Source organism: Phoenix dactylifera, chromosome 2 (assembly GCF_009389715.1).
Source record: "Phoenix dactylifera cultivar Barhee BC4 chromosome 2, palm_55x_up_171113_PBpolish2nd_filt_p, whole genome shotgun sequence".
In the NCBI taxonomy this organism is placed as follows: domain Eukaryota; kingdom Viridiplantae; phylum Streptophyta; class Magnoliopsida; order Arecales; family Arecaceae; genus Phoenix; species Phoenix dactylifera.
The window spans coordinates 28,354,462-28,372,842 of NC_052393.1; the positions used below are offsets into that span (position 1 = coordinate 28,354,462).

General features: G+C 37.8%; 1 protein-coding gene across 2 annotated transcripts; it reads right to left on the bottom strand.

Moving 5' to 3' along the window:
* Positions 1–7,754: 7,754 nt before the first annotated feature.
* LOC103720922 (probable serine/threonine-protein kinase PIX13) lies at positions 7,755–12,257 on the bottom strand. 2 transcript variants are annotated; one of them, XM_026809937.2, is made up of 6 exons: positions 12,136–12,257; positions 11,275–11,588; positions 10,480–10,615; positions 9,164–9,303; positions 8,955–9,078; positions 7,755–8,472 (listed from the first exon to the last, which is right to left on the bottom strand). In XM_026809937.2, exons 1-6 carry the CDS (start codon positions 12,161–12,163, stop codon positions 8,039–8,041), a joined length of 1,176 nt encoding a protein of 391 aa, XP_026665738.2. In that variant the 5' UTR covers positions 12,164–12,257; the 3' UTR covers positions 7,755–8,038. The 2 variants fall into 2 exon arrangements, with proteins under 2 accessions (XP_026665738.2, XP_017701611.2); XM_017846122.3 differs by having other exon boundaries at positions 9,164–9,306.
* Positions 12,258–18,381: the final 6,124 nt, after the last annotated feature.

Here is an 18,381-nt window from a genome sequence, read left to right on the forward strand (position 1 = left end):
GTTGCGATCACTCAAGAAATTATACATGTTAAAAGTAGTTTCCATAAGATTGAATAAGTGAGGTACATACTTTTGGAGCATTTTGTATTAGAGGGAGTTGGGCTTGAATGGAAATGGAAATGAATAGCTTCCATTCCAGCTATTTGGTTGGATGGGGCTCTTATCTAGTATTTAAATTTTATTCTGATTCTGATATCATGAACTAAACGCATCGGAGAATATGATCATTCCAATTCCGGGGAATATGACCATTCCAATTCTATTTTCAATCTATTATGATTTCAATTTAAATTTTGACTGCCCAATAACCAATTTGGTCCCGAGGTAAGGAATAACCAGTTACACCAAAAGATGCAGTCAATACACCTAAAACCACACCTGTAACCCAAGTTAATTCGCGGGATTTTTAAATTCCGATTCCAGTTGCGAACCAAATGCACCTTAAGTAAATGACGCTATAGACGGTAATTTTCTCTTTCATGCAGCAGTTTTGACTTTACAGAATACATTTAAATGTCTAAATAGATGGTAGTTTTGAACACAAAATAAAGGAATTGTCTACTGATGATATAAATAATATTTATGATGGTTAGACAAAAGTTTGCTTAGTACACAATATGTGAGTTCTAGGTTACTTATTGTTGACTAGTGAGAAGGTTTCTCTTGGTCATGGACGCTTTTGATTATACCTCAAATGTGGTGGGTGCCAAATTTTTTGGTTGGCAATTAAAGTCACTATAGGTTGGGTACCAGTAACCTATGTCCAAAGTCATTCGCAATACTTTAAATTTGTTACATTAATAAATTGGATGGGTGTTAGAAACTAGGGATGCAAAAAGGCCAAGCCAATTATTAGGTTAATCAGGTTTGGCTTAGTATTTCAAATGCTTGCTTAAGCTCAGCTGTAGATCAAGCTCAAGTTAAAAAAATTCGCTCTGCTTGGCTCATATGACCTATGAGTTGAGCTTTTATTTATCCAAGATGAGCTTCCTTCCATTTTCTTTTTCATGCCAATCAGGTTTAGGCCTGACGCATTTATTTATTTAATCCAGTTGCCACCGTACCTCTATTTTAGTATCCACTTGTGTGATTTTGGCCCCATGTGAACATAGGCTATAAAGCTTGATATGTATTTCTGATCCATTTGTTATCATCTTAAGCTTTTGAGTTAATTAATTAGTTAAGATGTTCATTTTAAAACCATGGCCACAAAAGTTTTATTTTTATTTAGGGATAATTATGATTTACCCATCTGAGGTTAGGCTTGATTTCACTAATCCCACATGTGGATTGCAAAGTAGCACTTAACCCATCTAAGTTCAAATCTATCATACTTCGGCCTTGGGGGAGCTTTTGGAGGGCCAAAAAGTACTTTCTGGTCCTTCAAAAGTACTTTTAGATAATAAAAAAATGTTTGGTAAAAATTTTGAAAAGCTTTTTTAGCTTCTGCGGGAAGCTGAAAACAGTTTTTGAGGAGAAGCTCCAATTTGGAGCTTTCCGAAAACGCTGTTTTCAGCTTTGTCGGAAAGCTGTTTTTTGGACCTAATTACCCCCATTTAAATCACACTTTTTCTCCTAAAACCCTCATCCCGCCTCTTCCTCTCTCACCCATCCTCTCCCTCTCTCTCTCTATCTTCTTCTTCCTCTCAACGCCGCCGCCTCTATTCCTTCTTCTTCTTCTTCTTTTCTTTTTTTTCTTTTTTTTTTGTTTTGGGAGCTCGTGGCTGCCCATGGTGGCAGCCACCATGCCGGCCACCACCCATGGCTAGCGACCCCCCTATATAAATAATAATTTCAATGAAATAAAATAATAAATAAATAAATAATGAGTGAGTGGCAAATAATCTGATCTAAATAAATAAATAAATAAAAATATTAGTAATTATTTAACCAATTTTATTATCTAGCTAGAAAATTTGTTAGAGAGATAAATGATCATTAGAAAGATGAAAAATTAATTTACACTAATAATTATAATATTTTATATATTTATTATTGTATTATACTATAAATATAATATTATATTACATTATATCATAATATATTGATATGTTATGTTAAATAATTTAATATTATATTAAATTATTATTCTATAATACATAATATTATAGTACTATATTATAATAATATTATATTACATTACATTAATATTATACTATATCATATATTTATGTATTAATACATATTATATTTTATTATGCTCTGTTGTATAATACTGGTAATGTTCTTTATGGTCATTTTGTCAAACAAAAGTATTTTCTTAGTTTGTTTACCAAACACATGTTAAAGTGCGATAGCACTTTAGAAATGTAGTTACCAAACAGCAAATAGCTTTTTATAAATGCTCTCCTTCAGACAGCTCTACTTCCAAAAGCTCTACTACTAACAGCTCCCCCAAACAAGGCCTCCATCGTTCTCCATTACCCACTTTTGCAATGAAATAGCATCGAGGGTTTCTTTTTCATGTGATTTTGTGCAATTTTGAAACCTTGTTCTTCCCCAAATCACAAATTGACGACGTGTTTCTCCAAATCAAAGATTTTTCTACCAAATTAAAGCCTCCACTCATCTAATCGAAGCGGAAAGCCAAGCTGAAAATCGACAAAGAGGTATGTTGTTTTTTTTCTTGATTTTGGATTTTATGAGACGAATCTTTTTGTTTTTTGAGAAGAGTTGTATAAGGATTAAGCTCTTTGTTTTCAACATATCAAACTTGGGATTAGGAAGTCCCATTCAGCAGTGGTAGATTGGTTTAAATGATTATGCTATGTTACCTTTGTATGTGAAATTTTTTATTGCGATGGTCATTTAGCAGTAGTTGGATTAGTTTAAATGATTATGCAGTGGTCCCTATATACGTAAAATTGTTTATTACAGTGGTCGGTCCCATTTAGCAGTGGTTGCGTAGTTTAAATGATGATGTAGTGGTCCTTGTGTATGTGAAATTGTTTATTGCAATGGTTGGATTAGTTTCAATGATTATGCAGTGGTTCCATTTTGCTCTTGTTCTGTCCAATGATTAGTTTCCTTTCTTTATATACCTAGTTGTTGCTAAACAATTACTAACAATTGCTTTACTTTGGCTGCATAAATGGCTGAGGATAGATATTCTACTTTGACATCCACCATGGAGGAGTGCTAGCACCAAATGCAAAGTATACTAAAGGTGAGGTGGACTATTCTGATAATGTGGATCCTGACCTCATAAGTTTCTTCGAACTCCAAAGTATTTGTTTTGATCTAGGGTGTCCATCTACCAGTGATATGTACTTTATGGTACCTAAGGGTAATCTTGACCATGGATTAAGGGTTTTAGAGAGTGATAAAGATGCTATGTATATGTTAGAATTACATCTAGAGTGGAAGGTATTTACCATTGTGCTCTAATGTGGAGACTGGGATGCTGCCACTGAATCTGTGAGAGAGTTGTACAGCCATCCAAGAGGGTAAGTTTCATGGGACCCAAGAGACTCAGGATGTGGTTGTGGATGCACAGGCCATTACTCAGTTTGTTGACTTAGAGGTGGATGAGGGGGCTGATGAGAGACATGATGAGGCAGTTGAGGCTGAGAATATGAGGGTAGATGAGGGGGCTGATGACAGGCATGAAGAAGAGGTTGTGGCTGATAATGTAGGGATAGATGAGGGGGTGATGAGAGACATGTAGAGGGTGAGGATAGGGCAAGTCATGGAGGTGGTGAAGGGGATGGAAATAGAGATGGACATGACAGTGATAATGAAGTAAGTTTGGTAAATGAGGGTTTTGAAGGACCCAATGATGATGACGTTTTCAAGTCTAGGACATCTAGCCTCTTTCTGATGGTGGTGATTTTTCCTCTGCACCCCTCCTAAAGATTTTGATGCTGCAAGGCCATCTACAGAGGGAGAAAATATCTCATTAGATGACTTTCTTGAGGATCCTCTATACAATGAGGATTTAAGAACTGTACATAGGTCTTCTAATGAGGACAGGAAGGATGACCCTGAATTTAATGAAGATGCTGACACGACAAACCCAGAGTTATGGCTGGGGATGGAATTTACAAATGCTGCTGTCTATGGAGCTGCGCTGAGAGAGTATGCTGTAAGGAAGTCCACTGATTTTAAGTTTAAGTTAAATGAAGGGGTATAAGATATCTGTTGTCTGGAAAAATGAGTGTGGGTGGAGAATATATACATCAAAGATTAAGGGTGAGCTAACATTCTAGATTAAAACATTTCAGTAAAGTTGTATATGTGGGAGAACATTTTCCAACTCCCAAGTTGAGTCATCTAGGAAGTATTTGGATGAGTTTAGGAATAATGGTACATGAGAGGTATTTGCTGTACAGGCTCGTATTAGAAAAGATATTGCTATGGATGTGAGTAGGAGCTCGGTGTACAGAGCTAAAAGGAGGGCCAGGAAAATTATTGAAGGAGATGAAAGGCTGTCGTATGGAAAACTAAGGGACTATGCTGAAATGATTAGGAAAACAAATGTTGGTAGCCATATGATTTCACAATGTGAAGTTTCTGAAGAGGGTTAGGAGCCTATTTTCACTAGGATGTACATCCAAAGTACGCCGTATCGGTCCAAACTGGATAGTACAGAGCGCACCATACCATATTGGTTCGGTACTGGTATCCGGTATCGGTGGCGTATTAACACTCGGTACACGAAAAAAAAATTGTACTGTACCGATACTGTGCATGTGAGGATTTGCATCGTGATATTTCCATCGATGGATTTAGTTTGGTATGTGAGAATATATTTTATACGATTTCTGATATAGTATACTTGTATGGTTATTATATGTATCAGATATTGAAAACATAATTACATGAATAAAATACCTTGAATTTGAGAGAATGCATTGTATAAGTGGAAATTGATTTGATAAGAGTAATATGTAAATCAAACAGACAAAATATGGTTTGAACTAACTTCGTCATGGGATAGCCTCCATGAGCTTATGCATAGGATAGCGTCAATGGGCTTATGTGTGGGATAGCGTCTATGGGCTTACGCATGGGATAGCATCCATTGGCTTATATATGGGATAGCCTCTATGAGCTTATATGTGGGATAACCTCCACGGGCTTATGTATAGATAGCATCTACAGGCTTGCGCATGGGATAGCCTCCTCGAGCTTATGCATAAGATAACGTCCACGGGCTTGCACATGGAATAGCCTCCACGAGCTTATGCATGGGATAATGTCCACGGGCTTATGCATGAAATTTTGTCAATTTTGGACTGAGGCATGATCTTGTTTAGACCAAAGCCGAAAGATGATTGATATGAAACCTGAAAATCAAGTTAATGAGAAATGGATGACATGACATAAAAAACTGTTATTGAACCATTGATTACATTTGAGATATATACGTTTATATATGCTTCTATGATAAGATAATAGTGTGCATGTTATTTGTATGAGCTTTCTGAATATTGATACGCTATTCATTTTATCTGGTGTTTTTAATTCATTATTTTTTATTACTTATGGTGTAGTAGTTCGGAATTCTCGCTGGGTTGTAAAGCTCACAACCCTCTCTCTTTTTCTTTTCAGAGTTGCAAGTTGCAAGTAGCTTAATACTTGGCTATGGTTGCTGGGCTATAGTTGAAATCACATCGGAAATGGATGAATAGATAGAACATCACTGATGCTGGTTGGATGATTAAATTTTGTAATTTGACCAATTTTGCTATTTGTTATTAAATGAGATCATTTTGGTTTACGGATATTGAAATTATGATAAATTTTCAGACCTAACATATTTTCTAGGGCTCTGCCCTAGGGAGTGTGCGGTCGTGTCATTTGGTCGACCCGGGTGGCGGGTTCGGGGCATGACAAGGGGCATGTCCAAACTATAGGCAGGGTTAGCACGGTTCAGGCCGATCGGTCTAGATGGACCACGCCTCACACAAAGCCAACTTTATAATAAAGTTTGGTTGTTACATTTAGGATATAATTAGTGTTCTATAAAATTTTACATGATTAATCTTTTGAAGTCCGGTACAAACATTGGAACTTAGAGAGAAAAAATATGCGTTACATAAAAAAAACTAAAACTTTTATTTCTATTCTAGATTTAAAATTTATTTTTTCTAGAGATTTTTGTCATCTTGAATACTTAGTATGAAAACATTTCCTAGATGCCAATGGGCCAAATTAACTTAAACTAAATACCTGGCTTGAAAGAAATCTGGCCTGCGGGTGAGCATGCCGTGGAGTAGCATTTCTTAATTTCTACAATAGCTTTTGGAAGGTATTTGATTTGATGAGTTTAGTGGTGTATTTATACTTGTATCGATACTATAGTGAGGCCAGTTTACCAAATAAAATAATTAAAAAAAGAGAAAGGAATGAATTAAAGAAAACTGGGCTTAAGTTGATGCACAAATTAACAGATGTTCTATTCAGGTATCGAATTTTAAGAAAACCTAATTTGGTTCTTTCTTGGAGTTGGCCAAGCTAAAATGCAAACTGGGTTCCTACCTAGCATATTTATGTTAAGTTTTGGACTGGGGCCAGGTCTAGGTCTAGTAGAAGCTTAGCAGACTGCAACTCCTACGTAATTCCATTGCTAATTATTTAAATCCATTTCACAAGTTTTGACATACTCATTTAAGGATATTGCTTACAACTACCTATATATATAAATATATATTCTCGCTTTCTTTGATGATAATGATTTATGACAACAACGATGACGATGAAGGATGGCAACTAGCTATTTCTAGTTACTAAATTTTTCCTAAAAATTATTATTGTACTAAACAAATAAAATTAATTTTTTTATTTTTTGATTTATTAATATTTATAGTATTTTTAATCATAAATATTTATTTTTGTCTTTTCAGTATTACATATGTCATGGGTTGCCCTTATACTGATCCTTATTTGCATGTACATTAATCAACCACCATTTCTTAGACTAGAAGGATACCTTCTAAAATCTACATAGTTTGTTGTATCGCCCGGTACGGAACATACCATACTATATTGGAAGAAAACTGATACGAAACTTACCTTCAAGTTGCTACAAGCTCCATATCATTCATGCCGAGGCATATCAAGGTACGTACCGATCGTACCAAGATAAAAATTGAGAAAGTAGTTAGAGAGCAATTTTTTTGCAAAAATATACCGCACAATACCGTACCGAACCGATAAGATACTGATATTGTATCCGATACCGAGATTGCGGATCTTGGTCTACAATGTCATGGTCAACCATCAGATTTTTTGAATTATGGATACATCATTAGCTCCATTTTGCCCCCTCGCTGCAAAAATAGGGGAAATTTAATGACCTAGACTCCAACAAACAGCCTCTGTTGACTAAATTTTCGGTCCGTCAGGGAAGCTTTTTAATGGCCGGTCCCTCTAATGGAGACAGGCCATGGTGTGGTGACGGTTGGGACTTGGGAGAGGGACCGAAAATTAAAAGATTGGTCAACAGATCTTTTTCCTTAAATTACTGTAAAAAATAAGAAAAAGATCAAGATCTGAAACCAAGTAGACTTAAACAGAGGGAGATCAGGCAATACTTTATAAAGTAGACTTGTATGCGTTTGATTTGTCTTCTTTCTGGTTAAATGAAGACCTCAGTCACTCATTAAAGAGAATAAGAAAGTAGTCTTTAGGAAGAAGCCAGACTAATAATATATAAGTTCTCATACCTTGATCATGCTGATGCTGTCATTGTAAGAAAAAGGAAAACAATTTCACCTCCTTGTCAAATGGATCATACAAATCATTGATGCTTTCTTGAAGCCATATAGCCCTTCATAGAACTTTGAACTATAAAAATAACAACAGTTAGGTTACATGGAACAAAAGTGGGCTTGTTCTCCAAGTACAACTAACCAAGACAGGGCTTGTGATGTCATCTTTACTCCAACACAAATTGCTTGCACATCCTTGAGCCCCTAGAACACCTAAGAGCTAAGACTGTAAAAAATGAAATCGACTGCTAAGGTTACAGACAACAAAAATGGCGCTTGATCTACAAGCACAACCGATCGAATCAGCGCTTATTTCATCATCTTCATCGAGGAGATTGGTAATGATTGGCTCGAGAACTCGAGCCAGCACCCTCATGCCTTGGATGAATTGGCGAGCATTGCACCGGGGTGCGCTGGGACGGCAGATCTTTAGACTCCTTTGTTCTGGTTTTCATGGCCTCTATATGCTCAAGAGTCTCCACAACTTCCTTCATAGATGGACGGTTTTTAGGTTCACCAGCAAGACACCTTAGAGTGAGTTTGGCTGCCTGATGAGCAGCTTTAGATGAATACTGCCCGTCAAGCTGTGAATCCATTAACATTGCCAGCTTTCTCCTGTCCAATAGGAATGGTTTAGCCCAGTCTACTAAGCTGTGCTTACCACTTGGTCGGTTTGTATCGAGCGCCCGCTGACCGGAGAGCATCTCCAGAAGCACTACTCCAAATCCATATACATCACTCTTCACATATAGATGGCCTGAATCATATAAACTTTTGTCAGTAACTCAAAGAACTGACAAAAAAAATGCAGCCATCTTTAACAGGCGAATGCCAACATGCCATTTAAATCTCTCTGAGCTAAGTTTTCAGTTCATCCAGATGTAGATGAAGGACAAGTACAGGCCATGCTAAAGGTTTGGTTGAATTTTTTTGACAATATCTGAATTCTCAACTGAAGGATGTTAACTTGTTGCACCTTTTAGCTCTGAAGATAAAATTTAATGGAGAATGACTGGAATTCAATACTGTGATCTTCTAGCTAAATTACAACAGGATTTGACCACTGTTTGGTGGAGAGAAATTTGGTAGAAGGATGCTGAAGCATGTAGTGGTCCTTCATCATGAAGATAAAATTTAATGAAGCACCATGATTTTAGCTTTGAAGTTTGATTGCCAACCTAATTATTTCTTTCATGAGTAATGTGAATTAGTCGCTGAGGAACTGAAAGCGATACATACCAGTAGCCACGTACTCCGGAGCTGCATAACCGAAAGTTCCCATGACTCGCGTCGAGACATGGGACTCTCCACCAGTTGGTCCATTCTTTGCCAGCCCAAAGTCAGAGAGTTTTGCATTGTAGTTCTACGAATGAACGAAGATTCAATTAGTTTGGTACCTCTTGAGAAGAACTTTCTGATTTTTTGGGAGGCATAGGGAAGAAAAATACTGAGTCCAGTAGGATGTTGGAAGCCTTAAAATCTCTGTAGATGACTTTTTTCTCTGATGTATGCAAGAATGCAAGACCACGAGCAGCACCTATGGCTATCTTCAACCTTAGTCTCCATGACAGTGGCTGGAGACCTGCCCCTTCTGCCCAAAAATGATAAGTCATTGCCTTGGACATGGACTATATAATTAATGAAACCAATAACAAATACATAATTCTATCAGAGAATATAATCATGATCTTTTAGGTCATTTTAGAGCACTGTTGCGGGATTTTCACCCCGGCAACAGCCTTAGTCCCAACCGAGCCGAGCAGAAAGAGACCGCGTCCCCCACGAGGTATTGTCCGCTTTGGGCGCTCCGGTCCACGCGTCCAGCGCTGACGGAGGGAGACGTTTCCGGCCCGCGCGTCCAGCGCTGACGGGGGGATTGCCCTCACGGTTTTGTCCCACAAAAGGGCCCTCGTAAGGAAAAGGCTTCGCCCTCCTCATTATAAGGCACGGAACCTTTCCGCTCTAGCCGATGTGGGACTAAATTCAAGGCCCCCTCCCCCCCCACAACATAGCCCCCCCAGCGGGAAGGTTCCGGCCAGGTTTTACCCCAACGGGCCCCCACAGTCCTGGAGGGTAGTCAATGGAGAAAGGAGGCTGGCCCTTCCTCTAGCGCCATCTGTTGCGGGATTTTCACCCCGGCAACAGCCTTAGTCCCAACCGAGCCGAGCAGAAAGAGACCGCGTCCCCCACGAGGTATTGTCCGCTTTGGGCGCTCCGGTCCGCGCGTCCAGCGCTGACGAAGGGAGACGTTTCCGGCCCGCGCGTCCAGCGCTGACGGGGGGATTGCCCTCACGGTTTTGTCCCACAAAAGGGCCCTCGTAAGGAAAAGGCTTCGCCCTCCTCATTATAAGGCACGGAACCTTTCCGCTCTAGCCGATGTGGGACTAAATTCAAGGCCCCCTCCCCCCCCCCCACAACAAGCACCATTACCAAAATTACTACTGGATGGTCTATCTACATTTGTTATCAGTGATAAGCTCTGAATTTTGCTTGAAATCTTTCATCGGATTTTAAGTTATATAGTTGAATAGAGGAAGATGAGGGTACCACAATGATAAGTTGTGCCCTGTTAATAGAATATTCCTCCTTTGGTTGATTGAGGTGGGTGGTCATAACATTGTAGGTTTGTCTCCTTTCAGTATAAAATAGTGACTGATTACTCGGCACAAGTAATTTGTTGCAGCCAAAAAAAGTGGTAGTTCCGCATGGTAAGTAGTTCAGCCTTTTACTAACTAAGAGCAGTAATTTTTGTTACAGGACTCACTTCTGAAGAGGTGATTTTCTAAGCTCCCCTTTGCCATGAATTCGTAGACAAGGAGAAGTTCTGTATCCTCCCAGCAATAACCCAAGAGTCTGACGAGGTTGGGATGTGAAAGCCTTCCCAAGAAATTCACTTCAGACTGCAAATTCCCACACAGAATAGAGCCAGTAAATAAACTAATAGACTAAACTGATATCCATGCCATCAAACAACACCTAGCAATCAATCATTGACAGTAATATTCAGAAAAAAAAAAAAAAACAAGTGCCATGCCTCTAGCTTCTTTCTCTAATCTATCTTTCAACAGTTTTTTAAAGCTAAAGATAGGATTGCTACGCATTTTAAAGACCAACCCAACTTAAATTTACTGAGAATATTATGAAAGACAGAAATGTCTGGAATGGAACTTAACATCCTGAGAAGTCGATCTCAAAAAATGTGAGAGTATAACAAAAATATTCAGTCAACAAACTATGTGATCTTAATAAAAAATGAGAAGTACCAAACATCCGCATTTCTAGAATTCATCAGGATCAGGAAAGAATATTGGCAACAACTGAGAAATAGAATTGGTAAATCGAAAATCCAAGTGTGAATTGGAAAATTGAAGTATACTAAAAAATAGTGACGATGAACAAGGAAGGAGCTACTCAAAAGATAACACCTAAGCTTATCCATGAAAGAGCTAAAACAAACTATTTGATCGCAGAAATATGATACCAAAAGAGCTCAAGGATGAATTAGATATGCACATAAGAAAGAAGAGGCTTCCTGAATTGAATGGATTTAAGCTATGACCTGCCATTGCTCCAATCCTTGCATGCTCTCAGGATTTAGTTTCTTAACGGCGACCACCATCCCAGCCATACTCTTGGAGGGATTGAGAGCCTTCTCATCAAGCCATCCCTTATAAACGCTCCCAAATCCTCCTTCCCCAAGGATGGTGTCAGGCCTAAAATTCCTGGTGGCAGTCTTCAGTTCAGCAAATGTAAATATCCGAAGGTTTGGCACCTCCAGTATGCGGCCCTCTGGGTACACCTCGTCGATGCTTATGCCGCTGCCCGTGGACCGCCCGAAGGTGCTGCTGCTGGTGCTCTTCGTCATCAAGCGTCCTGAGCATAGCAAGAGAGAAGGAAGAGAAAGAAAGGTGAAAGGAGGTGGCATCTTAGTCTTTAAAGGCCAATTCCAATTTACTAAGTCACAAAGTCCATATTGCTCTCCAATATTTCTGTTCAGTTATCATGCTGGATATTTAGAATTAAAGCATGCTCATCTAACCATGAAGAGAGATGGTAGTTCTCGAATTCAAAAAGCTTGAAACTGTCCGTTTTTGGTTACAAACTTATAATCTAACAAGAAGACAAGGAAAGAAAATTATATAAAAGCATCGAATCGGAATGAACTGTAAGAATTACATCCAATAGGAATGATGTGAAAAATAAAACAACAACAACAACAACAATAACAACAACAAGAAACTAGAGTTTTCATATGCAACCTCCATCACAAACAGAGGGTGCAATGAACAACAAGAATTTACTCAGAAACGTTTATTACTCAAGATAACAGAAACTGGAAAGAAGTGAGCAAGAAGAAAGGAAAAAGGAAGCACATAATTTGTATGATTCTATAGTTAACGGCAGGAGATAACAGCAATACCTGGACTGGGAGATACGCAGTTTCCCATTCCTAAACCTCACCTTTTCTCCTGTAGCCTCTCTCTCTCTCTCTCTTTCCTTCTCTCTTACTCGCAGGATTTAGAGAGAGAGAAAGAGAGAGAAGTGGAAGGGGGCCTTTCTTCTCGGCGTTGGCGTCGGGCTATATAATCGGAAACGTCAAGAAAGGTCTGTTTTTACCGTTAGATGGTCACTTGTATTCCCGGACCTGGTTTTCACCTTCCTTCGTTTTAACTCATCCATAAATGGCTGTTAGATGCACTAAAACAGTATTATTATGATTAGTATTACTACTGCTTGTATTACCAATATCATTTCTTAATATCTGCTAAGTATTATTTCTATAGCTATCACTATATTAACCGATCCATTTCCGGACCAGTGACATGAATGATGATCGTTATATTATAGCAACAGCTGTTTTATTTTTCAAATAAAACTAAGAAGCAGCAAACAACATGAGTCATGACCTTTGTCATAATAATGAAAGATGATAATTGATGGTTTGATTATGTCGGTGTTATTATATAACAACCTAAGACCTCATCCGAAATAGCTAGTCGGAAGGTATTATTTAAGTTCTTTGATTCTATATAAGTACTCAAGATCTACCCAGCGAATAAGTGATATGGAACTAAACAAACGTCCCCATGGGCCTCACATATTAATTTTTTGGTGTTTTGCAATATAAAATGCTGATGAACTATACTTATAATGCGGATTGACTATTTAGGATGCAAAGAATGCCAACCACACTCTAATTATGTCGACTTGCAGTCAACCAAACTAAATCTAACCGTGGCCAAATCGTATCGGAACCATTATGACTTGAATGCCCAGTTGATCTCAGCCATGCTAATTTATGCTAAAACATTTCGCTTTAGGCTAAACTACCTAATTCCGTAACACTTGAGCCGAGCGATCATGCTCACTATTTTGGCACTTTGTTAAACTAGGTTCGGCGATAGATCTAGTCAGTTAGGTTCTTGTTGCACAAATCATGTTGCATGAACGCATGCATCTTAATGTGAAACATAGAAGAAGGAAACTCAATCTTGGCCACGGAGTGATTAGGGAGCAATGTGGGAGCAGCATTTCCTCATGCAAACATTCACAATCTCACCCACAGAAATATTCTCAAGACAACAATGGATGCAACCTCTCAAGATTGATTAGCCAAGAACAGAGGTAGGAATTGTGGAAAAGTACAAATACCTGCAAGGGATGAGAGAGGTTTGACTCCATGACATTTTGTCATGACCTTAAGTTTGTCCAATTTTGGGACCACAAGAGATGACCTTTTATCAACAATTTAAGTTAGCTGAGAAGGACAGTGGGAAGATTCCCATGTCCCAAGGGAGAAGTCATGCCCAAAGACAATCCAATCTTGACCTTATCTTGATCCTTTCTGAAGTCAGCGTAGACGTGTCAGTTGATTAACGCGGTCTCATGACCATAACCTTCCTCGTAATCGTAGTAATTAGTATAAGATTTTAGACTTCTTGGCATCGCCATGCAAGAAAGGTTGCTCATGTTTGATGGGAGAAACGTGGGGAGAGCAAAAAATAACGCTCTTTTCATTGCATTATATATAAAAAATAATGCATAAAATAATAATCATAATTTTATTCATACTATTTTTCTGAGCAAAATCATATTTTTAAAATTTTAAATTTTTTGCATCGATTTTTCTTTAGAAAATCTGTATGTATGAAGCATAATTTCTGAGCAAGTGAATGGTGATTGAGATTATGATAATGTCAATACCGGTATAATCATGATTTTTTAAAGAATTGAAAATTTTAAGTATTATTTTTGAGGCAAATGACAACCATTACGATTACCAGGTGTTTCCTCCGGGCAAGATGCTATAAATACTACATAGATTTTGAAATTTATGCTTGATATCACCATAGCATTGCATAAGAGATTTAAAAGAACTTCCATGCCCATTTTCCATGCTTGCAACCATATGTAAGACCGCATTCAATAGGGGAATAAGTGAAAAGTTATCCCACCAAATGCTCCATTAATCTATAGAACGATTGTCTTATTCAAATAAGGCCTCATTGTCGGATAATGGTGGAACCGAATTATTATACGGAGTAAAGGGATCTCATTGCTCTTGATCATAATCTTGTCCACGTCTATTTTTTAAATATACCAAAAAGGAGAGGATATGATTTTATCCTTGTGATAAAATTTAAATAATCATGAAAATCAATGTATTCACATTTTTTTCACTTATCCTTCCAACCAGATGCCAAAATGTTTTTTTTTTTAGGGTTAAAAGAGTCAAAAATCCATTCAGATTTTCTTTTATTAAAAAAAAACATAATTACAAAAAGGAGGGTTAATGAATGTTACAACACAGCACCTATATCTTCTCCATAACAAAACTTCCATCCAATGGGAAAAAGCTCCAATCCTGCCAAATAAAATAACATACTTGGGCCATAAAATAAGACAAGGAGGAAGCTGGAGGAGTCATTAGGTAGAGATGACTTTGGTCATCAAAGCTCAACAAAACTTTGCCAATGGTCTTTAAGCAGAGCATCCTCGAAGGTTTCCTATATGAGCATTGTTTGAAGCTTTCTAAGGAGACTTTGAGGGTCGATGCTGGTAAAAGCTTTGGAAATATTCTAGAGCCCAAATGTAATTTATTCCACATAATAGATTATCTCATCTACAGTAGAGGGAATGGTCCTTCAAAAGTTGGCGCCTCAACTAGAAGAGATATACATACAACTAATATGGTCATCCATTTGGGACTTCCCTTTTGAACTTTTCAGGAAAACCTTCAGTATTAAAATGAAAGCTACTAGTCCATGGGCCATAGCTCACCGCAAGAATTCTCAATGTGCAAGCCTAACCCACTACTTCCAACTTGATTCTATTTTTCAAATATATTTTTTTTTTGCTTGGATAGTCCTTTCTCTATATATAATAACAAAAGGATGACAAAAGAGTGGCCTTTGCAATAATGAAGATTAGTGAAAGTTTTAGCAATTTTATTATTCCACGCATGCAAGGATAGCTAATAGACCCTTTCCCACTCAAGTCTTTAGTTTCTCCACGGTGCCAACGACACCATATAATTTTTATTATCTTGCTTTTGCCTAGAATTCTATTAAGAATCTAACATCTTTGAACGTGATCCCTTCAGGAAAACTATAACTACAAAGGCAATTTCCAACAGTGTGTCCAATGGATATTGAACATGCTGCTCCTTGCATGTAAATTTCTTTTTTCTTTTTTCTTGATGAAACTTTGCATGTTAATTTCAATAGTTATTGGTTGATCACTTTCATTAGTAACTAGTACTAGTGTTCTGTAGTACAATATACTTGAGAGAAAGCATGGATGGTTATATGATCATGCGAGAGAATCATTAGTAGCCAACATTTTTGTTTGATTAGTGTAGTTCAAGTAAAAGCAAAACTAGCATAGTGCACTTTGATTAAAAAATTATATATATAATATTTAGCCATATTTGGAGGCTTAAAAACTACATTTAAAGGTTCAGGATAGTACATTGCAGTAGTATAAAATGATGAATAAATCTCAAGTACTTTTAGTGCAAAAATATTTAAGGGGATAAGAAAAGGGTGCACATCATCATTATCTCATCAAAGGCCTGAAGATTATTTACACTCACTATTTAGGTAGCAAAAAGTCCGCCATCTTTTAGGATGTCTCGGAGAAGCAAAAAGCTAATCATCTTTTAGGATTTCTAGGAGTTTGTCATAACATGTAACTTCTTCCTTAGTCTATCATCTCAATCTTCACTCATCAAACAAATCAACATATTTGAATCGACATTGTCTTATACTACACAAACCTCATTTTTGTATTGGTTATTAAGAGCTCACAAAAATATACCAAGAGCTAGATCCTTATAGTCCTCTCCCTCACATTGTTAGCCCTAGCTAGCCTAGAGGGAGAAAGGGAGGGAGGGAGGGAGAGAGCGCGCCTCAGGTAGTGGAGGAGGAGAAATTATATCCAGCATTGTGTACATTCTACGGTCATACACTAAGCCAATTAGGTCGTCTCAATCCTATAGTCCCTATTCATCGTATGCTCGTCTCGATGATTGGATTGGTCCATAGGAATGAGACGACTTGATTCATATGGTATATAGCCACGTTGGTGCATGCACGGTGCTGGATATAATTCGCCAGCAAAGAAGAAATGAGTTAGGCACCCCTACTACCACATATAGTTGATTCAAACTTTAACACATCCCATGCTTATAGACTACTAATATCAGAACCCAGATTAAACACTTCAAAATCCTAAGATCTTTGACTTGGAAATTGGTACTAAACTATGCAGAGAAGTCCTCGTGGTAGCTACATTGTTTAAAAATACCAAGTCCAGCTGACCATATATTTTCGTAAATCTTGCTAGGTCCACCAAATGGACAGTGATGCAGTAGGTCCAACGTATAGCATCAAACTCAAAAGGCACAAACAGTATTCTTGAGTCATCTCTTTTCTTATTGACAATTTTAATGGTGGCTGAGTCAACCAGCTTTAAAACGTAAGCAAACCACTACTCATAGATTTCTTCTTATCCTAGTCAAAGATTAAGGTGGTGGCCAATTTAATAATTGGCACTCGGTTCTTCCGATCACGGACTTTGCCTTGCTAGAATTTTAGAATTGGACCCACATGTTGTGCAATATCCCACCAGGGGGAACAGCAGGATCTTGACTCGAGTCATATTGGATGGGTCCTAGCAAAAGGTCAAAAAAGGTGAACCAAATGATCCAACTCTTTTTTTTAACTCTAATGGAGCATTACTTTTGCAAGATCAATGGACTCAACTTGTATATAGAAGCTTCTCTGACAGTTTAAAAGCTCTTCTGTTTGCATTAGACAATCCCATATTACATGAGATAACAGAGACCCGTGAGTCTTGGTAGATAATTTCTTATGAAATAATTTGCACATCAAACATTCATCTTAGGTAGTTGATAAACCAATGTACTCTGATGCAAAGTTCCTTTGGAAACATGCTTTGAGATGTGCATCTGATTGATGATACAACCAATTAAGAACGTTGGTAGCTAATAGTCGGTAGCCCTATTTGGCCTCAAAGTCAAAGCTAAGCCTATAAGCATGGAAAACAAGATCTTCCTACCCACATGAAACCACCAGAAATCAAAGGCAAATGCTCTAAAAGCCAAACTATAAGATTTTATGATGATTTTGAAGTCGAAATAGTTTTGAGTCATCCCAGTAACTCGAAAACAATTAAATCCAATGCTCATGTGGCGTTCCAAACAGTCACTTCTAAGAAAAATTTTCTGAAGATCGTATGGTGTCAAAACCGGACCTTTAAGCTTGGAAGACAGGACATGAAATTCTATGAACGCTTAGCAAGAAACCCTGCAGTTTCAGATGCAAGTTTGGCAACCTTTGACTGCTCATCAGCAGGTGAACACCAGAACAAGCGTATGGCTTATAAGAAGGGTACAAAAATAAAGAGTATTCTAATGAAAACTGACTAGAATAGACTCAAATAGTAGGGCTCACAGGTCAAAGGTTTAGAGTGCCATTCGAAGGGAGGGGGATAGAGAGAGAGAGAGAGAGCGAGAGAGCTACTTAAACCAACCTACATATTTTAAGGAGGCACCTACCCATTTTACTAAAGAATAGCATATTTAATTACATGTAATGTGCTAGAATAAGGATTATTTGATCGCTTGTTGATATCTCCCAAGGATTCAGAGTTGACCTGGAACCAGAGTCAGTGCTATGAAATTTTGGAACCAGAGCCAGAGTAAGAATTATGGCATACCTTGAAGTTGGGCAGACATCAGTTTGATAGCTGGTTAAAGGGAATAAAATAGTCTTTCATGAAAACATGTTCATAAACTATTATCCACTATTATGATCATGCTTTTTGTCTCCACCATCCATAACCATCAATCAAATACATCCCTGAGATCTTTCCAAGTTTCTTATTAGCAAGCATAGTTCTTTTTGCATGGCATCAGTCCTTTTGTACCAAAATTCTTGAGTAAGCACCTGTGTATACACAAATAGCATTAACCAAATTGTCCAAATAAATACAAGTGTTCAGCATACCCCAAGTTGTCCAAATAACCATTAGCATCACAGCGCGCCAATCTGGAAAGCTCTGTCAGTTCAATTTGTCCACCTGAAACCCCAAACTTTCAGAAATACTTTCAAAGACATCAGATAAGTAGGCTGGTACAAAC

Bases quoted from the DNA above. Each gene is read 5' to 3' on its own strand.
- LOC103720922 (XM_017846122.3), bottom strand. From the start codon at position 12,163: ATGGGAAACTGCGTATCTCCCAGTCCAG. The intron at 9,307-10,479 runs GTGAGTCCTGTA...ATTTTTGGGCAG, and splicing joins AGAAAATCACCTCTTCAGAA to AAGGGGCAGGTCTCCAGCCA. The intron at 9,079-9,163 runs GTATTTTTCTTC...GTTCATTCGTAG, and splicing joins CCAACATCCTACTGGACTCA to AACTACAATGCAAAACTCTC.